The sequence below is a fragment of the Leucoraja erinacea genome, chromosome 5, assembly GCF_028641065.1.
Source record: "Leucoraja erinacea ecotype New England chromosome 5, Leri_hhj_1, whole genome shotgun sequence".
Lineage (NCBI taxonomy): Eukaryota > Metazoa > Chordata > Chondrichthyes > Rajiformes > Rajidae > Leucoraja > Leucoraja erinaceus.
The window spans coordinates 21,318,767-21,336,477 of record NC_073381.1 but is presented as its reverse complement, the minus strand read 5'-3'; the positions used below and the strand labels follow the sequence as shown (position 1 = coordinate 21,336,477).

Sequence of the window (17,711 nt, the reverse complement as noted above, 5' to 3'; positions counted from 1 at the left end):
ACAAAATGAATATCAAGCTTTCCGTGTAGGAAGGAATTGCAGATACTGATTTACACCGAAGATAGACACAAAATGCTGGAGTAATTACTCAGCGGGACAGGCAGCATCTCTGGAGTGAAGGAATGGGTGACGTTTCGGGTCGAGACCTTTCTTCAGAACTTCAAGCTTTCTGCTTCAATTGCAGTTAAACAACCTTCTGTTGTGAAGGCCTTTGGGCTACGCTAGGTGGCAATTATGTCATAATAAGTGTGAAATAAGTGTAAGTGTAATAATAAGTGTGAGGTGCAGGAGATTTCACGGAGTGTGATGGGAAGTTTGCAGAATAACGATGATGGTAGTTTTTGAATAAATGAGGCAGCAGCTGGTGGAACTACGCAGACCTCAGGAACTCTGGTTACACCGATGAAGTACTATTCCAACAACAAAGTTGTTCCAACGCCCTTAGAACTGACGTCCGTGGCAATGTCTTCCCACCCCCCCCCCCCCTGCAGAAATAGGGTGGGGGTGGGGCTATAGAAGCTCTCCCGCCCTGAGTATAAACACTTCTTCCTTCACTTCCCACACCAAAGTTCCAGACCTGTACTGAGAAAACTGATAATCCACTCGCTCCATCTTTCCTTTATTTATTCCAGAACAAGCTGCTAGATTTAAGTGACTTAAATTGCAGTCTCCCAATATTGATGAGCATTAGGTATCTGCAGGGTGACACTGTGGCACAGCGGTAGAGTTGCTGCCTTACAGTGCCAAAGACCCGGGTTCGATCCTGATTATGTGTGCTGTCTGTATGGTGTTTGTACATTCTCCCCATGACCTGCAAGTCTTTTATCCCGATGCTCCGGTTTCTTCCGTCTTCCAAAGACCTACATGTTTGTAGGTTAATTAGCTTGGTATAATTGTAAAATGTCCCTAGGATAGAAAGCATTAGTGTGCAGGGATCGCTGGTCTGTCCGGACTCGATGGGGCGAGGGGCCTGTTTCCGCGCTATATCTCTAAAACTAAAACAAAACTATAGGTGCTAAGTATTACACACAGCAATCAACATAGTCGCTGTACACTACATTGCCCTAGTTATACTGCAAGTAAACAGGCTCTTTGGCCCTAGTTATACTGCAAGTAAACAGGCTCTTCGGCCCACTGGCATTAAAAACCTGTCCCATACGTTCCTTTTAAATAATTCCTCCTTTTAACACAAAAGCTTTGCCCTCCAGTCCCTGTAACTTTCTTGTGAATTTTTACTGAATTCTTTCCAATTTAATGGCGTTTTCTCGCAAGCTCGGTGACCAGAACTGTACACAGTACTCCAAAAGTGGTCTTACCCATGCCTTGTGCAGCAGTTCCATGACATTGCAACTCAGTGCCCTGTTTCATGAAGGAATGCCACCCGTGCTGCCACTTCACGTACACTTGTATCCCTAGATCTCTGATATCCAATGCTGTTCAGGGCCTTACCATTTACTGTGTAAGTCCTGCCCTGGTTTAAATGCTGGACACAAAATGCTGGAGTAACTCAGCGGGACAGGCAGCATCTCTGGAGAGAAGGAATGGGTGACGTTTCGGGTCGAGACCCTTCTTCAGACTGATGTCAGGGGAGTGGACCAGACAGAGATGGAATGCAGTCGGAGACAGTGAGACTGGTGGGAGAACTGGGAAGGGGGAGGGGATGGAGAGAGAGGGAAAGCAAGGGCTATCTTCCCATCTCCACCCCTTTCTGCTTTCCGCAAAGACCATCCCCTCCGCAACTCCCTGGTCAAACTCTCACTGCCCTGATTATCTGCCTATTCAGCTAAACTTGGCCTTACCTGCAGAGCTACGTAGACATTGGCCAGAGCTTGCCCATATGTGTCATGGCAATGAACCGCCAGTGCATTTTTGGGAATTTCCTTCAGCACCGCTTGAAGCATTTCCTTCATGTCCCCAGGTGTACCAATTCCTGTTGTGTCTCCCAGGGAGATTTCATAGCAACCCATGTTGTACATTCTTTGTGCCACCTACAAAAACATAGGAATGAGTTACAACATCATATTTCACTCCACGTACCAAAATTAAACAACAGAAAAGTGCATAAAATCATGCTAGTAGTAGATCGGGCAGATGCACAGAGTTTCTTGCCCAGAGTAGGTGAATCGCGGACCAGAGGACATAGATTTAAGTTGAAGGGGAAAAAATTTAATAGGAATCTGAGGGATAGCTTTTTCACACAAAGGATGGTGGGTGGATGGAGAGAGCTCCCAGAGAAGGTGGTTGAGGCAGGGACTATCGCAAATTTTAAGAAACAATTAGATAGTTACATGGATAGGACAGGTTTGGGGGACATGGACCAAGCGCAGGCAGGTGAGACTAGTGTAGGTAGGACTGTTGGTCGGAGTGGGCAAGTTAGGCTGAAGGGCCTGTTTCCATGCTGTTTGTCTCTATGAAAGATTAAGTATTAAATTAAATGGTGTTATTTGGGTGCCCTTGATCCTGCCAATTACAAGATACTGCAATGAGTGGCACAGTGGTGCAGAGGGTAGAGCAGCTGCCCCACTATTCCAGAGACCCAGCTCCAATCCCTGATCTCCAATGCAGTCTGTGTGGAGTTTGCACATTCTCCCAGTGTCCGCATGGATTTCCTCTGAGTTGTTCTGGCTTCCTCCCACATCCCAAAAGACGTGCTCATTGACGGGTTAATTGGCTGCTGGTTGGTGAGGGGTAGAATCTGGAGGATATTGTTGATAATGTGAGGAGTATGTAATGGGTTAGAGAAGAATTCAGGTAAAATTGAGTGGCTGATGACTGATGCGGATTCAGGGGACCAACAGGTCTGTTTCTAGACCATCTTTCTCTATGACTCTATGCTGATTGAAAGGAAAGCTGTATCACTCTGAGGTCATTGGAGAAAAAAATGCAGTTATTGGACACCACATTGTTACACTTAAGCAACAACTGGCACTTCTGAACACCTCTCCACCCACATGTCAATGCACAAATTAATTTGAACAGTTTTGAACATCCTTTGAATTCTTACGGCAGACATCATCAACAGCAGGCATAGTAACAAAAAGTTTTTCCAATGAACAGGACAAATGCTTTTATTTTTTTACTCCAAATTGTTTACATCTATGTAATTTTAATTTATATGGGTAAAGACTGCATTAACCCAATCACCAGTATCACACTGATTGCACAGCTTACCTCTGCAACCTTGGCTGGTGGAATGGATCCTTCATATGGGCACCCTATTACACAAGACACATACCTATGGTTTAAACAAAAGTAAATGTTTAGTTTGCTTATTGAAATCAGAAACAAAAATATTTATGATATAAATAAAATAAAATCAGTGTGCAAAATCATGAGAGGAATAGAACGGGTACACGCACAGTCTCTTGCCCAGAGCAGGGGAATCGAGAACCAGAGGACACAGGTTTAAGGTGAGGGCTGAAACATTTAATAGCAACCTGAGGGGTAACTTTTTCACACAAAGGATGGTGGGTGTATGGAATGAGCAGCTGGAGGAGGTAGTTGAGGCAGGTACTATCACGGTTATTAAGAAACATTTAGACTGGCGCATAGATAGCACAGGTTTAGAGGGATATGGGCCATACACAGGCTGGTGAGAGTAGTGTAGATGGGACATGTTGGTCGGTGTGGGCAGGTTGGGCCGAAGGGCCTGTTCCTACACTGCATGACTGTATTATGTCTAGATTTAAATTAGAATCATACAATTATGTAGCATGAAAACAGGCCCTTTAACTAGTAAGTCTGCATCGATCATCAACCACCCAGTTACACTAATCCTATATTAATCACATTTTTTTTATTTAACCATATAACCATATAACAATTACAGCACGGAAACAGGCCATCTCGACCCTTCTAGCCCGTGCCGAACACGTATTCTCCCCTAGTCTCATATACCTGCGGTCAGACCATAACCCTCCATTCCTTTCCCATCCATATAACTACCCAATTTATTTTTAAATGATAAAAACGAACCTGCCTCCACCACCTTCACTGGAAGCTCATTCCACACAGCCACCACTCTCTGAGTAAAGAAGTTCCCCCTCATGTTACCCCTAAACTTCTGTCCCTTAATTCTCAAGTCATGTCCCCTTGTTTGAATCTTCCCTACTCTCAGTGGGAAAAGCTTATCCACGTCAACTCTGTCTATCCCTCTCATCATTTTAAAGACCTCTATCAAGTCCCCCCTTAACTTTCTGCGCTCCAAAGGATAAAGAATAAAGCCCTTATAATATATAAAGAATAAAGAATAAAGAATATTTCTTCCCATATTCTATCCAACTCTCCCAAAATTTTACTACTCGCTACATATTAGGGCCAATTAACCAACCAAACAGCTAGCGCTTGGGACAAGAGAGGAAATTGGACCACCCGTGGGAATTCCACATGGTCCATTGGGAGAACGTGCAAACCTCACACAGACATCATCCAAGGTCATGATCAAACCCGGGTCACTGGCACTGTGAGGCACAAACTCTTCCAGCTGTGCCACTATGCCACTCTGATATCTATATTACTAAAAGTCTGATCTTGACCACTTCCTGTTGTTCTGTATATTGATTTTAGAAAAAAAATGGCCACTTACGGTTGTGATTTTTGGCTATCTTACTCAGAGTCCCCCATAGCTGTGCAGGACAAGAGGATTTTGCCATTGATGAAAAATAAAGGGGTTATTAGTGTTTAAAAAATGTTGAGATTCTCTCTCTTGAAGGCCACGCCCCTTCCGGACGGACTATAAAACCCGGAAGTCTTGAGTTCCTCAGTCAGTCTCTGCAAGATGGGGGAGCGAGAGGGTCACGTCTATGAGTCTGAGCTGTGAATAACACTGAACACATGTCGACTAAACTGTGAGTGTGGTTTTACTGACCTTGGGTCCCCTTAATGTGGTTTTAAAAATGAAAATGTGGTTGGTTTGAAATAAAGCACAGCAAATGGTTGGTGGTGGTTGGTTTGAACTGGCAAATGATTAAAAGTCTAAACTTGACAATTTCCTGTTTGCACTGATTTTAGATAAAATGCTACCACTTACGGCTGTGATTTTTGGCCATCTTAATCAGTCCCGTCCCCCCCACCCCCGCTCATCAGATGCAGAGGATTCTTCCCATCAATGAAAAATAAAAGTGTCATTAGTGTTTAAAAAATGTTGAGAATCTCTCTCCTGTCAATCACGCCATGAAGGCAAAGCCCCTTCCGGTGGGAGGGGGGAGGAATTATAAAACGCGGAAGTGTGGGTGTGGCTCAGTCTCTGCAAGATGGGGGAGGGGGAGGTCATGACTGTCTGAGCTGTGAATCAACTGAACACACTGAATGTCTACTGAACTGTGAGTGTGGTGTTTATCTGGTGTTTTGTGTGGTTTTATGGTGGTTTCACCTTGCTTGAAATGGTATGATATTTGAATGTGGTGGCCTTGCATTTGAATTTACTGCATTTGAATTTGGTGGCCTTACACCCTGCTAGAAGTGGCAAGAAACTGCACTTGCGTTCGGTGGACTTGGACCCTGCTTGAATTTGTATGAAACTGCACTTGAGTTTGGTCGACTTGCACCCTGCTTGAAGTAGTATGAAATTGCACTTGAATTTGGTGGACTTGCACCCTGCATGAAGTGGTATGAAACTGCACTTGAAATTGGTGGCCTTGGACCCTGCTTGAAGTGGTATGAAACTGCATTTTAATTTGGTGGCCTTTCACCCTGCATGAAATGGTATGAAACTCCTCTTGAATTTGTTGGCCTTGCACCCTGCTTGAAGTGGTAGGAAACTGCACTTGAATTCGGTGGACTTGCACCCTGCTTGAAGTGGGAGGAAATTACACCTGAATTTGCTGGACTTGCACCCTGCTTGAAGTGGTAAGAAACTGCACTTGAATTTGGTGGTCATGTACCCTGCTTGAAATGGTAGGAAACTGCATTTGAATTTGGTGGCCTTGCACCCTGCTTGAAATGGAATTTCAAAGAATAACCGTGAGTCAACTGCCAGCCCATCAGCCGTGAGGGAGCTGCCAGCACACCAGGCTTGAGTGACTGAGCTGCAACCCCAAGAATCCATTTGTCCCACAATGTCCATACTAGCCCTCTGGAAAACAGCCCCTTCAGCCCACAACACCCATACTAGCGCTCCAGAAAGACCTCAGATCAATTAAAGGCAGTACAGTGGCACGGCGGTAGAGTTGCTGCCTTACAACACCAGAGACCCAGATTTGATCGTGATGATGGGTGCTGTCTTTACGGAGAATGTACGTTCTCCCTGTGACCGCATGGGCTTTCTCCGTGTGTTCCAGTTTCCTCCCACATTCCAAAGACGTGCAGGTTTGTTGGTCATTTGGCTTCTATAAATTGTCTCTGGTATGCAGGATAGAACTGGTGGCAGATGATCATTGGTTGGCATGGACTCGGTGGGCAGATGGGCCTTTACCCCACACTGTATCTCTAAACTAAACTAAACAAACACAAACCTTTCATCAGAGCTGTTTCATCTGCTATATTTAACGGTCATTGATCAGAAACCTGGCTTTGAAATGTTGCCTGACTTGCTGATTTTTTTCTTGCATTTTCTGTGTCATCCTGTATAAAAGATGGTTGTGGAACCAGGCATAATATATTCAAACATTCAACTTAAATCCTCCATAATTAATCCAATGTAAGATTAATTCTCTGGTTCGCTGAAATCTCATTTTAAAGTGTAACAAAACTCCCACACATCCACTTTAATCAAATGTTAAATTATTTTCTGGATATGTAATTACTTTTTCTTCTTAGCAATCCAGATGGGGGTCTGTATTCAAATCATAAGAGTTTTAGAACTTTTTAGAACTAATAGCAAGGAACTGTTTAAATCATATTGTTTACGGAAATATCTTCTTAATATTCTGTTTGCTTTACGCTTTATCAATTGACATTATGCAAAGTTTTTGAGCTAAGTATTAACGACAATCTAATGGCAATGACGATCTAATGGCAAATTAAGTGTGCTGGTTGGTGCAATTTAGACACCCAATGTTTTAGTCTGACTACAAGTTTAGGGGTAACATGAGGGGGAACTTCTTTATTCAGAGAGTGGTAGCTGTGTGGAATGAGCTTCCAGTGGAGGTGGTGGAGGCAGAGGTTCGATTTTATCATTTAAAATAAATTGGATAGTTATATGGACAGGAAAGGAATGGAGGGTTATGGTCTGAGTGCAGGTAGAAGGGTTGATGGTGGATATGCAATAGAAGGCATTTAAAAACTGCATGGACGAACTACAACAATTGTTCATCCCAGTTTGGCAAAATAATAAATTAGGGAAGGTAGTGCATCCGTGGATAACAAGGGAAATCAGGGATAGTATCAAAACAAAAGATGAAGCATACAAATTAACCAGAAAAAGCAGCCTACCAGAGGACTGGGAGAAATTCAGTCCAGCAGAGGAGGACAAAAGGCAAAATAGGAAAGGGAAAATAGATGATGAAAGAAAACTGGCAGGGAACATAAAAACTGACTGCAAATGTTTTTATAGATATGTGAAGAGGAAAAGATTAGTTAAAACAAATGTAGATCCCTTGCAGTCAGAAACAGGCGAATTGATCATGGGGAACAAGGACATGGCAGACCAATTGAATAACTACTTTGGTTCTGTCTTCACTAAGGAAGACATAAATAATTTGCCGAAAATAGCAAGGGATGGGGGTTAAATGAGGGAGGAACTGAGTGAAATTCAGGTTAGCCGGGAAGTGGTGTTAGGTAAATTGAATGGATTAAAGGCCGATAAATCCCCAGGGCCAGATAAGTTGCATCCCAGAGTACTTAAGGAAGTAGCCCCAGAAATAGTGGATGCATTAGTGATAATTTTTCAAAACTCTTTAGATTCTGGAGTAGTTCCTGAGGACTGGAGGATAGCTAATATAACCCCACTTTTTAAAAAGGGAGGGAGAGAGAAAACAGTGAAATACAGACCAGTTAGTCTAACATCGGTGGTGGGGAAAATTCTGGAGTCAGTTATTAAAGCTGGGATAGCAGCACATTTGAAAAGTGGTGAATTCATTGGACAAAGTCAGCATGGATTTATGAAAGGTAAATCATGTCTGATGAATCTTATAGACTTTTTCGAGGATGTGACTAGTAGAGTGGATAAGGGAGAACCAGTGGATGTGTTATATCTGGACTTTCAGAAGGTTTTCGACAAGGTCCCACATAAGAGATTAGAATGCAAACTTAAAGCACACGGTATTGGGGGTTCAGTATTGATGTGGATAGAGAACTGGCTGGCAGACAGGAAGCAAAGAGTAGGAGTAAACGGGTCCTTTTCAGAATGGCAGGCAGTGACTAGTGGGGTACCGCAAGGCTCAGTACTGGGACCCCAGCTATTTACAATATATATTAATGATTTGGACGAGTGAATTGAATGCAACATCTCCAAGTTTGCGGATGACACGAAGCTGGGGGGCAGTGTTAGCTGTGAAGAGGATGCTAGGAGGCTGCAAGGTGACTTGGATAGGTTGGGTTAGTGGGCAAATGCATGGCAGATGCAGTATAATGTGGATAAATGTGAGGTTATCCACAGGTGGCAAAAACAGGAAAGTAGACTATTATGTGAATGGTGGCCGATTAGGAAAAGGGGAGATGCAACGAGACCTGGGTGTCATGGTACACCAGCCATTGAAAGTAGACATGCAGGTGCAGCAGGCAGTGAAGAAAGCAAATGGTATGTTAGCATTCATAACAAAAGGATTTGAGTATAAGAGCAGGGAGGTTCTACTGCAGTTGTACAGGGTCTTGGTGAGACCACACCTGGAGTATTGCGTACAGTTTTGTTCTCCTAATCTGAGGAAAGACATTCTTGCCATAGAGGGAGTACGGAGAAGGTTCACCAGACTGATTCCTGGGATGGCAGGACTTTCATATGAAGAAAGACTGGATAGACTTGGCTTGTACACGCTAGAATTTAGAAGATTGAGGGGGTATCTTATAGAAACTTACAAAATTCTTAAGGGGTTGGACAGGTTAGATGCAGGAAGATTATTCCCGATGTTGGAGAAGTCCAGAACTAGGGGGTCACAGTTTAAGGATAAGAGGGAAGTCTTTCAGGACCGAGATGAGAAAATCATTTTTTACAAAGAGTGTGGTGAATCTGTGGAATTCTCTGGCACAGAAGGTAGTTGAGGCCAGTTCATTGGCTATATTTAAGAGGGAGTTAGATGTGGCCCTTGTGGCTAAAGGGTTCAGGGGGTATGGAGAGAAGGCAGGGATGGGATACTGAGTTGGATGATCAACCATGATCATATTGAATGGTGGTGCAGGCTCGAAGGGACGAATGACCTACTCCTGCACCTATTTTCTATGCTTCTATGTTTCGAAATGGGACTAGGTGAGAGTAATGCCCCTGTCCCACTTAGGAAACCTGAACAGAAACCTAAGGTGACTTTGCGCCCCACCCAAGGTTTCTGTGCAGTTCCTGGAGGTTCCCGGAGGTTTTTGTCAGTCTCCCTACCTGCTTCCACTACCTGCAACCTCCGGCAACCACCTGCAACCTTCGGGAACCGCACGGAAACCTTGGGTGGGGCGCAATGTCTCCAGAGATTTCCGTTCAGGTTTCCTAAGTGGGACAGGGGCTTCAGTGTTTGGCATGGACTAGAAGGGCCAAGAAAGCCTGTTTCCGTGCTGTAATTGTTACAAGGTTAAATGGTTACTGGTATGGAAAAGCTAGGTACTCAGTAAAGCAACTAAGGAGGAGCTTTTTACTATTTTGATGATTACACTTTTAAAGTTTAACGAGATATTCTGAATATTATTAAATGGGCAGCAATCAGACTAAGGTTTATAATTTTACAAATAACCAAGAAACAAGTTACTAATATTCTGTTTTGGGAACACTTGCAACACATTAGCTCTGTGCTGTCCTGTCAATTATGTGAGCAAGGGGAAATTAAAGAAAGGAAGGAAGTTTTGAAGTGGGAAAATATTTGGCTTTGTGTCAAAGAAACCCAAACTTAATAACGTAGTAACAAAAATACAGGAAATGCTCAGCGTGTCAAGAGTTGGCAAATTAGCAATTTGATTTTTTTAATCTCGAATGGATCTCAAATCTAACTGTGGAAATTGTAATTTTGCTGTAAGAAAACTTGCTGTTTTGTTTATTAAAGCCACCATCCTCTCCCAATTGCCAGGGTGTAACGAATTTACAGGACCTCTGTTCATTGAATAATCATTTCTGAAAGCTGACCTTTTGAGAGAAAATCTTTCTTTCCGTTTACCTTTTATTCCAACAAAATAAAACTGTTTACTTTGTTCTGCAACGCCGATTATCTGGTGAGCCAGCAACGTCTGTGACGCTTCTGTGTTTGGAATTCCATTTGTGAGCATTACCTCGCAACTAGTTTATAAGTTATTTACAACACTAAAGTCACTAAATAAAACTATTCATCAGTGAAAAATAACAACTGTGTATCATACAGTGTTATTCAGTAGATGGAATCTAACATAGCATAGTGTTTAGAAGTTGATTTATATCATAGATCAAATCAACTTCATATCTACAGGCCAAAACATAAGTTAAATACTTAAAAACGTTATCTGTACACTGTTGATGGCTTGATTGTAATCATGTATAGTCTTTTCTTTGACTGGATGGCACACAATAAAACGCTTTTCACTGCACACGTGACAATAAACTGAGCTATCTGAACAAAACGTATTTTAAAATCCTGTTGGGATTGGTCGGCATAAAGTTTTGCCAATACCAATATCACGTAGTGTACAATACAATGTATTCACACTAATCATCCACAAGATTGCAGTGTGCACCATTGATAAAACATATTACATTTTTTTCCCCACTCTTCCTCCTCTTTTCCAGCTTTCTTTCCCCCATCCCTGCAACTAGTCTGAAGAAGGACTGTGACACGAAACAACGCCTGTCCATGTTCTCCAGGGATGCTGCCTGACCTGTTGAGCTACTCCAGCATTTGTGTCTTTTTGCATTGCGGTTCCTTGCTATTACATTTAGTCCCCGTGGCCAGTAGAAAAGCAGCCCCCAGGTCCCTGATCCATACAAGAACCAAGATGGCAAGCACATGGAAACACGCAATATCTGTTTATTTTACCAAGTTGTATACCATCTGGACTTGGTAACACATCATCATTCCTCTGTCGCCTCTCGGTGTATTTCTGGGGGCTCCAGACCCATCAGTGCCTTGGGAGGACCTTCATCTGCAGACTGCAGTGATCCAGAAGGCATTCACCTCCTTCAAAGGGCAACTAGTGCTCGGCAATAAATGTTAGTCTGGCTACACTCCAAATACCACTATTTAAAAAGTCAATACTCTTTAATCAGAAGGTGGTGAATCTGTTGAATTCTTTGCCACAGAAGGCTGTGAAGGCCAAGTCAGTGGATATTTTTAAGACAGAGATAGATTTTTGATTGGTACAGGTGTCAGAAGTAATGGGGAGAAGGCAGAAGAATGGGGTTGGGAGGGAGAGATAGATCAGCCATGATTGAATGGCGGAGTAGACTTGATGGGCCGATGGCCTAATTCTACTCCTATTCCTTATGAATCCAGTCAAAACTGCTGTTAAATCATAATTACAAATAGCTGTAATCCTCTTACGTACCTGAATAAAAAAAGTGCTGAACCTTTAACTGCACATAAAGTTTGATGTCATATTATACTTTGACCACTATATTTAAGGTCAGCTCAAAGATAATAAAAGATCCAAAGATCGTATAGATACAAGATGCTGGAATAACTCAGCGGGTCAGGCAGCATCTCTGGAGAAAAGGAATACTGATAAGGTGATATTACAGTTTGAGAACCTTCTTCAGACTGAGAGCCAAGGGGAGGGGGAAACGAGAGATATGAAAAGGTACATAGAACAAATTAATGAAACGCATGCAAAAGAACAAATTAAAGCCAGTAACGATGATCAAGGAGAGAAGATCATATAGGCTGGTTTAAACTGAAGATAGACACAAAAAGCTGGACTATCTCAGCGGATCAGATAGCATCTCTGGAGAGAAGAAATAGGTGACATTTCAGGTCCAGACCCTTCTTCAGATCATAAATATCCTTTCATAAGGTTTCAAAATTAAAGGTAAATAAGCAATTTATTTTTATAAATAACAAACATAATTTTCAGAAATATGTACACTTCTTAAAGGTCAAGTCTAGATTTGTTTATTTAATGTTTTCCTGGTACTTGGCCATAATGTTTATTTAAATACTTTATTAGCACAAGCATTTGTTTAAATACTTTCTGTCAGATTACAAATTGTCTCACACAGAACTGATACGATATTTCCAGAGAGACTTATCATAAACATTGACCACATATTAACAAACTGCACATTTTTAACAGGGTACTAATTGTAGATAAAATGCAGCTAGATAGGACAAAGTTGGGTAACCGCATGTACAAATCATAGCTGGGAGTATTCAACAATTATTTGGCCAAGAAATAAGAGCAGCTACACACAGATGTTGTCTATAATTGTCTATTATTTGCTCTTTAATAAGTCGAGTATGCAGCCCAGTAAATTCTCTTAAATGACTCCAAATTCCTCTGATCTTCATCTGATGTGCGGGTGCTTTTTAGGGACTGGTTGTACAGGTATCAGTGCCAACTCCTTTGCAAGCGTGGTCAATGAGGGCTGACTTTCAAGTGAAGAGCACCTGGGTTTTGGTGCAAGTGTATGTGCGCGTGGGTGTGTGTGTGTGTGGGGGTGGGGGGGGGGGGGGGGGGGGGGGTGTGGGAGGGGTGCCATACTGGTTCATACTGTGCAGAAGCCTTCCCTTTGAGAGAGACAGATTGTTAGATGTGAAGCTCTCCGTTAGAGCATTGCTACGGCGAACTTTCAATGTTAAGGCAGTGTCATTGTAATCCTAGGGTTTCTTAATCTTGTCGGAGCTACAGGGCCAGCACACGGCAGCAGATGAGAGCTCTGTCTATTGTACACAGGTCTGATGTGATTGTACCTATATATGGTTTATCTGATCTGTTTGGATAGAATGCAACAAAAAGCTTTCAACTTTACCTTGGTAAATAAGTTCAAGATCATACGTTAAAGGGACAGAATTAGGCCATTTGGCCCATCAAGTCTATTCCACCATTCAATCATGGCTGATCAATCTCTCCCTCCCAACTACATTCTCCTGCCTACTCCCCATAATCCCTGACACCCGTACTAATCAAGAATCAGTCAATCTCCGCCTTAACAATATTCATTGCTGTCTGTGGCAATAAATTCCTAAACATAGACCAAATCAAGATGGCGGTACGCTGCGTCCTTTAAACCCAGTTTTATGAGTCAGGATGTTCGAGGATTTATGACCCAACAATACTGAAGGATCAGCCATACATTTCCATGTGGAGGGGAATGTGTAGATGGTGATGATCATGTCAATTGTGTCTCGGGAAAATAGAGGGTGCTGCTGAGGCAGTCGAAGTAGCCTTAGCAAGTTGCATATAATGATGGCACAATACCTCAGGGGTGGAGAGAAGGAAACCTTAGGGTGGTGATGGGCTACTAATGAAGGGGACTGCTTTGTCCTGGATGGCTCTGCTTCTTGAGCATGGTTGGACCTCCATCATGTTGTTGATGTGACCAGATAGATAAATAGAAGCACTTCGGAGGATCGGGAAGACCATCACTGACCTGGCTGTGGATACAGTATTTAGTTAGCTAGTTTAATAAGGTGCATGTCATAGAGTGATACAGTGTGGAAACAGGCCCTTCGGCCAAACTTGCCCACACTGGCCAACATGTTCCTGCTACTCTTGTCCCACCTCCCGCGTATGGTCCATATCCCTCCAAATCTGGCCTATCCATGTACCTGTCTAACTGTTTCTTAAACATTAGGATAGTCCCAGCCTCAACTACCTACCTCCTCTGTCAGCTTGTTCCATACACCCACCACCCTTAGTGTGAAATGCTCAATTGTGACCACCTCAACCACAAACCACCCCTACACCATCACGTCTGAAGAAGGGTCTCAACCCGAAACGTCACCTATTCCTTTCCTCCATAGATGCTGCCTCACCCGCTAAGTTTCTCCAGCATTTTTGTCTACCTGCACCATCACTGACCACTAGTATCAGTTTGATGGTGGAATGGGCTTTGGATGATGGCAATGCCAAGATGGTTCGATTCTTCTGGTTAGTGACGCCTGGAATTTTTGTAGCACAAATATTACTTGTCATTTTACCGGACCTGGCTTAAAAAAGTTTACCAGATGTTCGTGCATTTCTGATTTTTGTTATGAGAAAGAATTCCAAAGATTTAATTTACATGCCAATTCTACCACAATCACATGCTGGACTCGAATGACGAAATGAATCCATCCTGTTTTAATATTGAAATGGCTGTTACAAGCCTCAGCTTTGAGCTTTTAGAAAACTTTCCATTTTAACTCAAGAAGTTGAGCACTACTCACGGCTCAACTGCATGTGCAATGTACAGGGAACAATCCAACACTGCCTTTTTACATTAAAAAATGAACTCTTAAGGTTCATTGATATAGTAATGGGAATGTTGCCATTGTTTATGCTGAGTTTAAAAGCAAAGAGAGAACTATGCACTACCTGAAGTCAACTACTTGCCATCTGATGTAAATATTTTATGTTTCTACACGTCTATTTACTGTGTGTCCGTTTTTCACAATAATAGGCTGTCAACATTACTGGGACTTGCGAAAATTGTATACCGTACCCAAACTTTCCTCTTTACAGTTCATTCCAGTCACGGACAAAACTGTTTTTAAGCTCATCTGAATGTTATTTTATATGATATGATTTTGAGGTTATAATTTATTGTGTATTATTGGCAATATTGATAAGTGTCAATAAGACTACTTGGTGCCACAGTTATTACTAAAAAGAGCAGCAAAAATAAAGTAACAAAGAAAAATAACACGGTAAGAGAGTTAGTTTTGTTGTATGCCGTTATTTCCTTACTTTACTGAACTCTAACCAAAGTCAATAGGTAGAGTTCAATAAACTTGAGAGTGAGGTCATGCAGCGTACAATAAATGACATCTATACATCTGTTATTTTTGCTGCATTGATTATTATGCTGCAAAGAACTTTCTAACATTCTAGGGTTCTGTACGTCTTTAAAAAGGAATTCATAAATGCCTATCCACACAGGATCTAGAATTTTAATGGACAATGCATCTCTTGTCTACAATGTGTAAAGTAAGATTAAGTCTTAAGGTTCCCTGTGCCAAGATATACTAAGGATTTAGTCTGAGGTCAAGTATGAGAACAAAGAAAATCTTGCCATTCTGTGGGATCTTTCATGGACTCTTGACAGCCGAAAATGTTTTACAGATAATGAATTGCCATTGAAGTGTAGTTACGGTTGGAAAGTAGGAAATAAATTAACCAGCATGGGTGCCTAAAAACAGCAATATGACAAATAACCTGTTAATCTGTCTATGTGGTGTTTATTGAGTGATAACTTCTGCCCAGAACATTTTCTAACGACAAAGTGCAATCACAGCATAGAATAAGACACAAAATGCTGGAGTCACTCAGCGGGTCAAGCAGCATCCCTGGAAAACATGAATGGATGATGTTTTGGGTCAGGAGCTTTAGTTTTTTTTAGTTTAATTTAGAGATGCATCATGGAAACAGGCCCTTTGGCCCACCGAGCACACCGTATGCTAGTTCCATTCTATTCACAAGGGACAATTTAAAAAAGCTGATTAACCTACAAACCTGCATGTCTTTAGAATGTGAGAAGAAACTAGAACACCCAGAGAAAACCCACATGGTCACAAGGAGAAAGTACAAACTTCTATACAGGCAGCACCCAAGGTCAGGATCGAACCTGGGTCTTAGGCACTGCAAGGCAACATCTCTACCGCTACCCCACTGTGCCACAATCAGATGGATTGTGGGAGGGTGGAAGAAAGCTAGAAAAGAGGACAATAGACAATAGGTGCAGGAGTAGGCCATTCGGCCCTTCGAGCCAGCATCGCCATTCAATGTGATCATGGCTGATCATCCCCAATCAGTACCCCGTTCCTGCCTTCTCCCCATATCCACTGACTCCGCTATTTTTAAGAGCCCTAACTAGCTCTCTCGTCAAAGCATCCAGAGAACCCGCTTCCACCACCCTCTGAGGCAGAGAATTCCACAGACTCACGTGAGAAAAAGTGTTTCCTCATCTCCGTTCTAAATGGCTTGCTCCTTATTCCCCCCCCCCCCCCCCCCCCCCCCAACCCCCCCCACCCCCCCCCCCCTAAAGCCTGCCCCACCATTCAATAGACAATAAGTGCAGGAGTAGGCCATTCGACTCTTTGAGTCAGCACCTTCTCCCCCCCCCCCCGCCCCCGTTATATCCTCTTGATGCCGCTATCTTTAAGAGCTATAACTCTCTCTTGAAAGCACCCAGAGAATCAGCCTCCACTGCCTTCCGAGGAAGAGAATTCCAATATAACCATAGCTGAATATGCTGGCCTTTCCTCCTCTTCTGTGTCAGTTCCTCATAGCCATCTATACGTATGAAAACGCACCCCTCCAGATTCAGGGACAGCTGTTATCAGGCAACTGAATCTTCCTACCACAGCTAGAGAGCAGTGCTGAACTACTATCTACCTCTTTGGTGACCCTCAAACTATCTTTGATTGGACCTTGCTGGCTTTACCTTGCACTAAACGATATTCCCTTATGTATCTATACACTCTAAATAGCTTGATTGTAATCATATATTGTCTTTTTGCAGACTGGTTAGCATGCAACAAAAGCTTTTCACTGTACCTCGATACATGTGACAATAAACTAAACTAAACCCGACCCTGATCTTACAAATATTTATATACCTCTACCTTAAACATATCCAATGTTCTAGTCTCCATCATCCTTACGGTTAGAGAATTTCAGAGACTCACTAACATTTGGGAAAATACCTTTCCACACACCTCCATTTTAAACTAGTGCACCCTTATTTTGTGGCTATGTCCTCTTGTTTGTAACTCTTAGCAAGCCCTCTGTGAAGCCCCCTTAGGATCTTATATTATGAACAAGGTTACCCCTCATTCTGCCAAACCTTGTATATGGGTAATGGAATAAGGTAAGACAGTGGATATCTACATGGACTTTACCAAAGTATTTAATAAGATCCCTTGCGGTAAATTGATCCAAAATTTTAAGATGAATGGGCTCTGTAGTGATATGGTAGCTTGAATTCAGGACTGCCTTACCCAAAAAAGGATGGTTGCAATCTTGAATGTGCTGCCTGAGAAAGTGGTGGAGGCAGGAACTCTCACATTTAAAAATAACTTAGATATGCACTTGGACTAACAAGGCATCGTTAGATGTAGACCAAGTGCTGGTACATGGGATCAGTGGATATACGATGGTTGACACAGACATGGTGGGCCAAAGGGATAACTTTGGTGAATCGGTGGAATTCATTGCCACAGATGGCTGTGGAGGCCCAGTCAATGCATATTTTTAAAGTGGAGATTGACAGATTCATGATTGGTAAGGGTATCAGGGGCTATGGAGAGAAGACAGGAGAATGCTGAGATTTAGAAATTTAAAAAATCAAGTCTGCAATTTATCCCATCAGATAAAGCATAAAAAGAAGTTTAATTTGACACCTAATTCACTTTCATATCTTCAGTAATAAATAAGTTATGGCCATTTTCATACTCGGAAATTAGCATCTTGGTCCCTATTGCTTTTCCATTGACTTCACACAAAAGCTGTGATCGAGGACAGTCAAAAGCCCATAA

At 42.4% G+C, this 17,711-nt stretch overlaps 1 protein-coding gene across 1 annotated transcript in view; it reads right to left on the bottom strand.

Annotated features, from left to right (window-relative positions):
* hmgcll1 (3-hydroxymethyl-3-methylglutaryl-CoA lyase-like 1) overlaps window positions 1-17,711 on the bottom strand; it is an 86,617-nt gene that overhangs the window by 50,577 nt on the left and 18,329 nt on the right. Inside the window, exons 6-7 of the mRNA XM_055635221.1 lie at window positions 3,172-3,235; window positions 1,800-1,988 (exon numbers count right to left, since the gene is read on the bottom strand). Coding sequence (XP_055491196.1) covers window positions 1,800-1,988; window positions 3,172-3,235 — 253 coding nt within the window. The remainder of the gene's footprint in view (window positions 1-1,799; window positions 1,989-3,171; window positions 3,236-17,711) is intronic.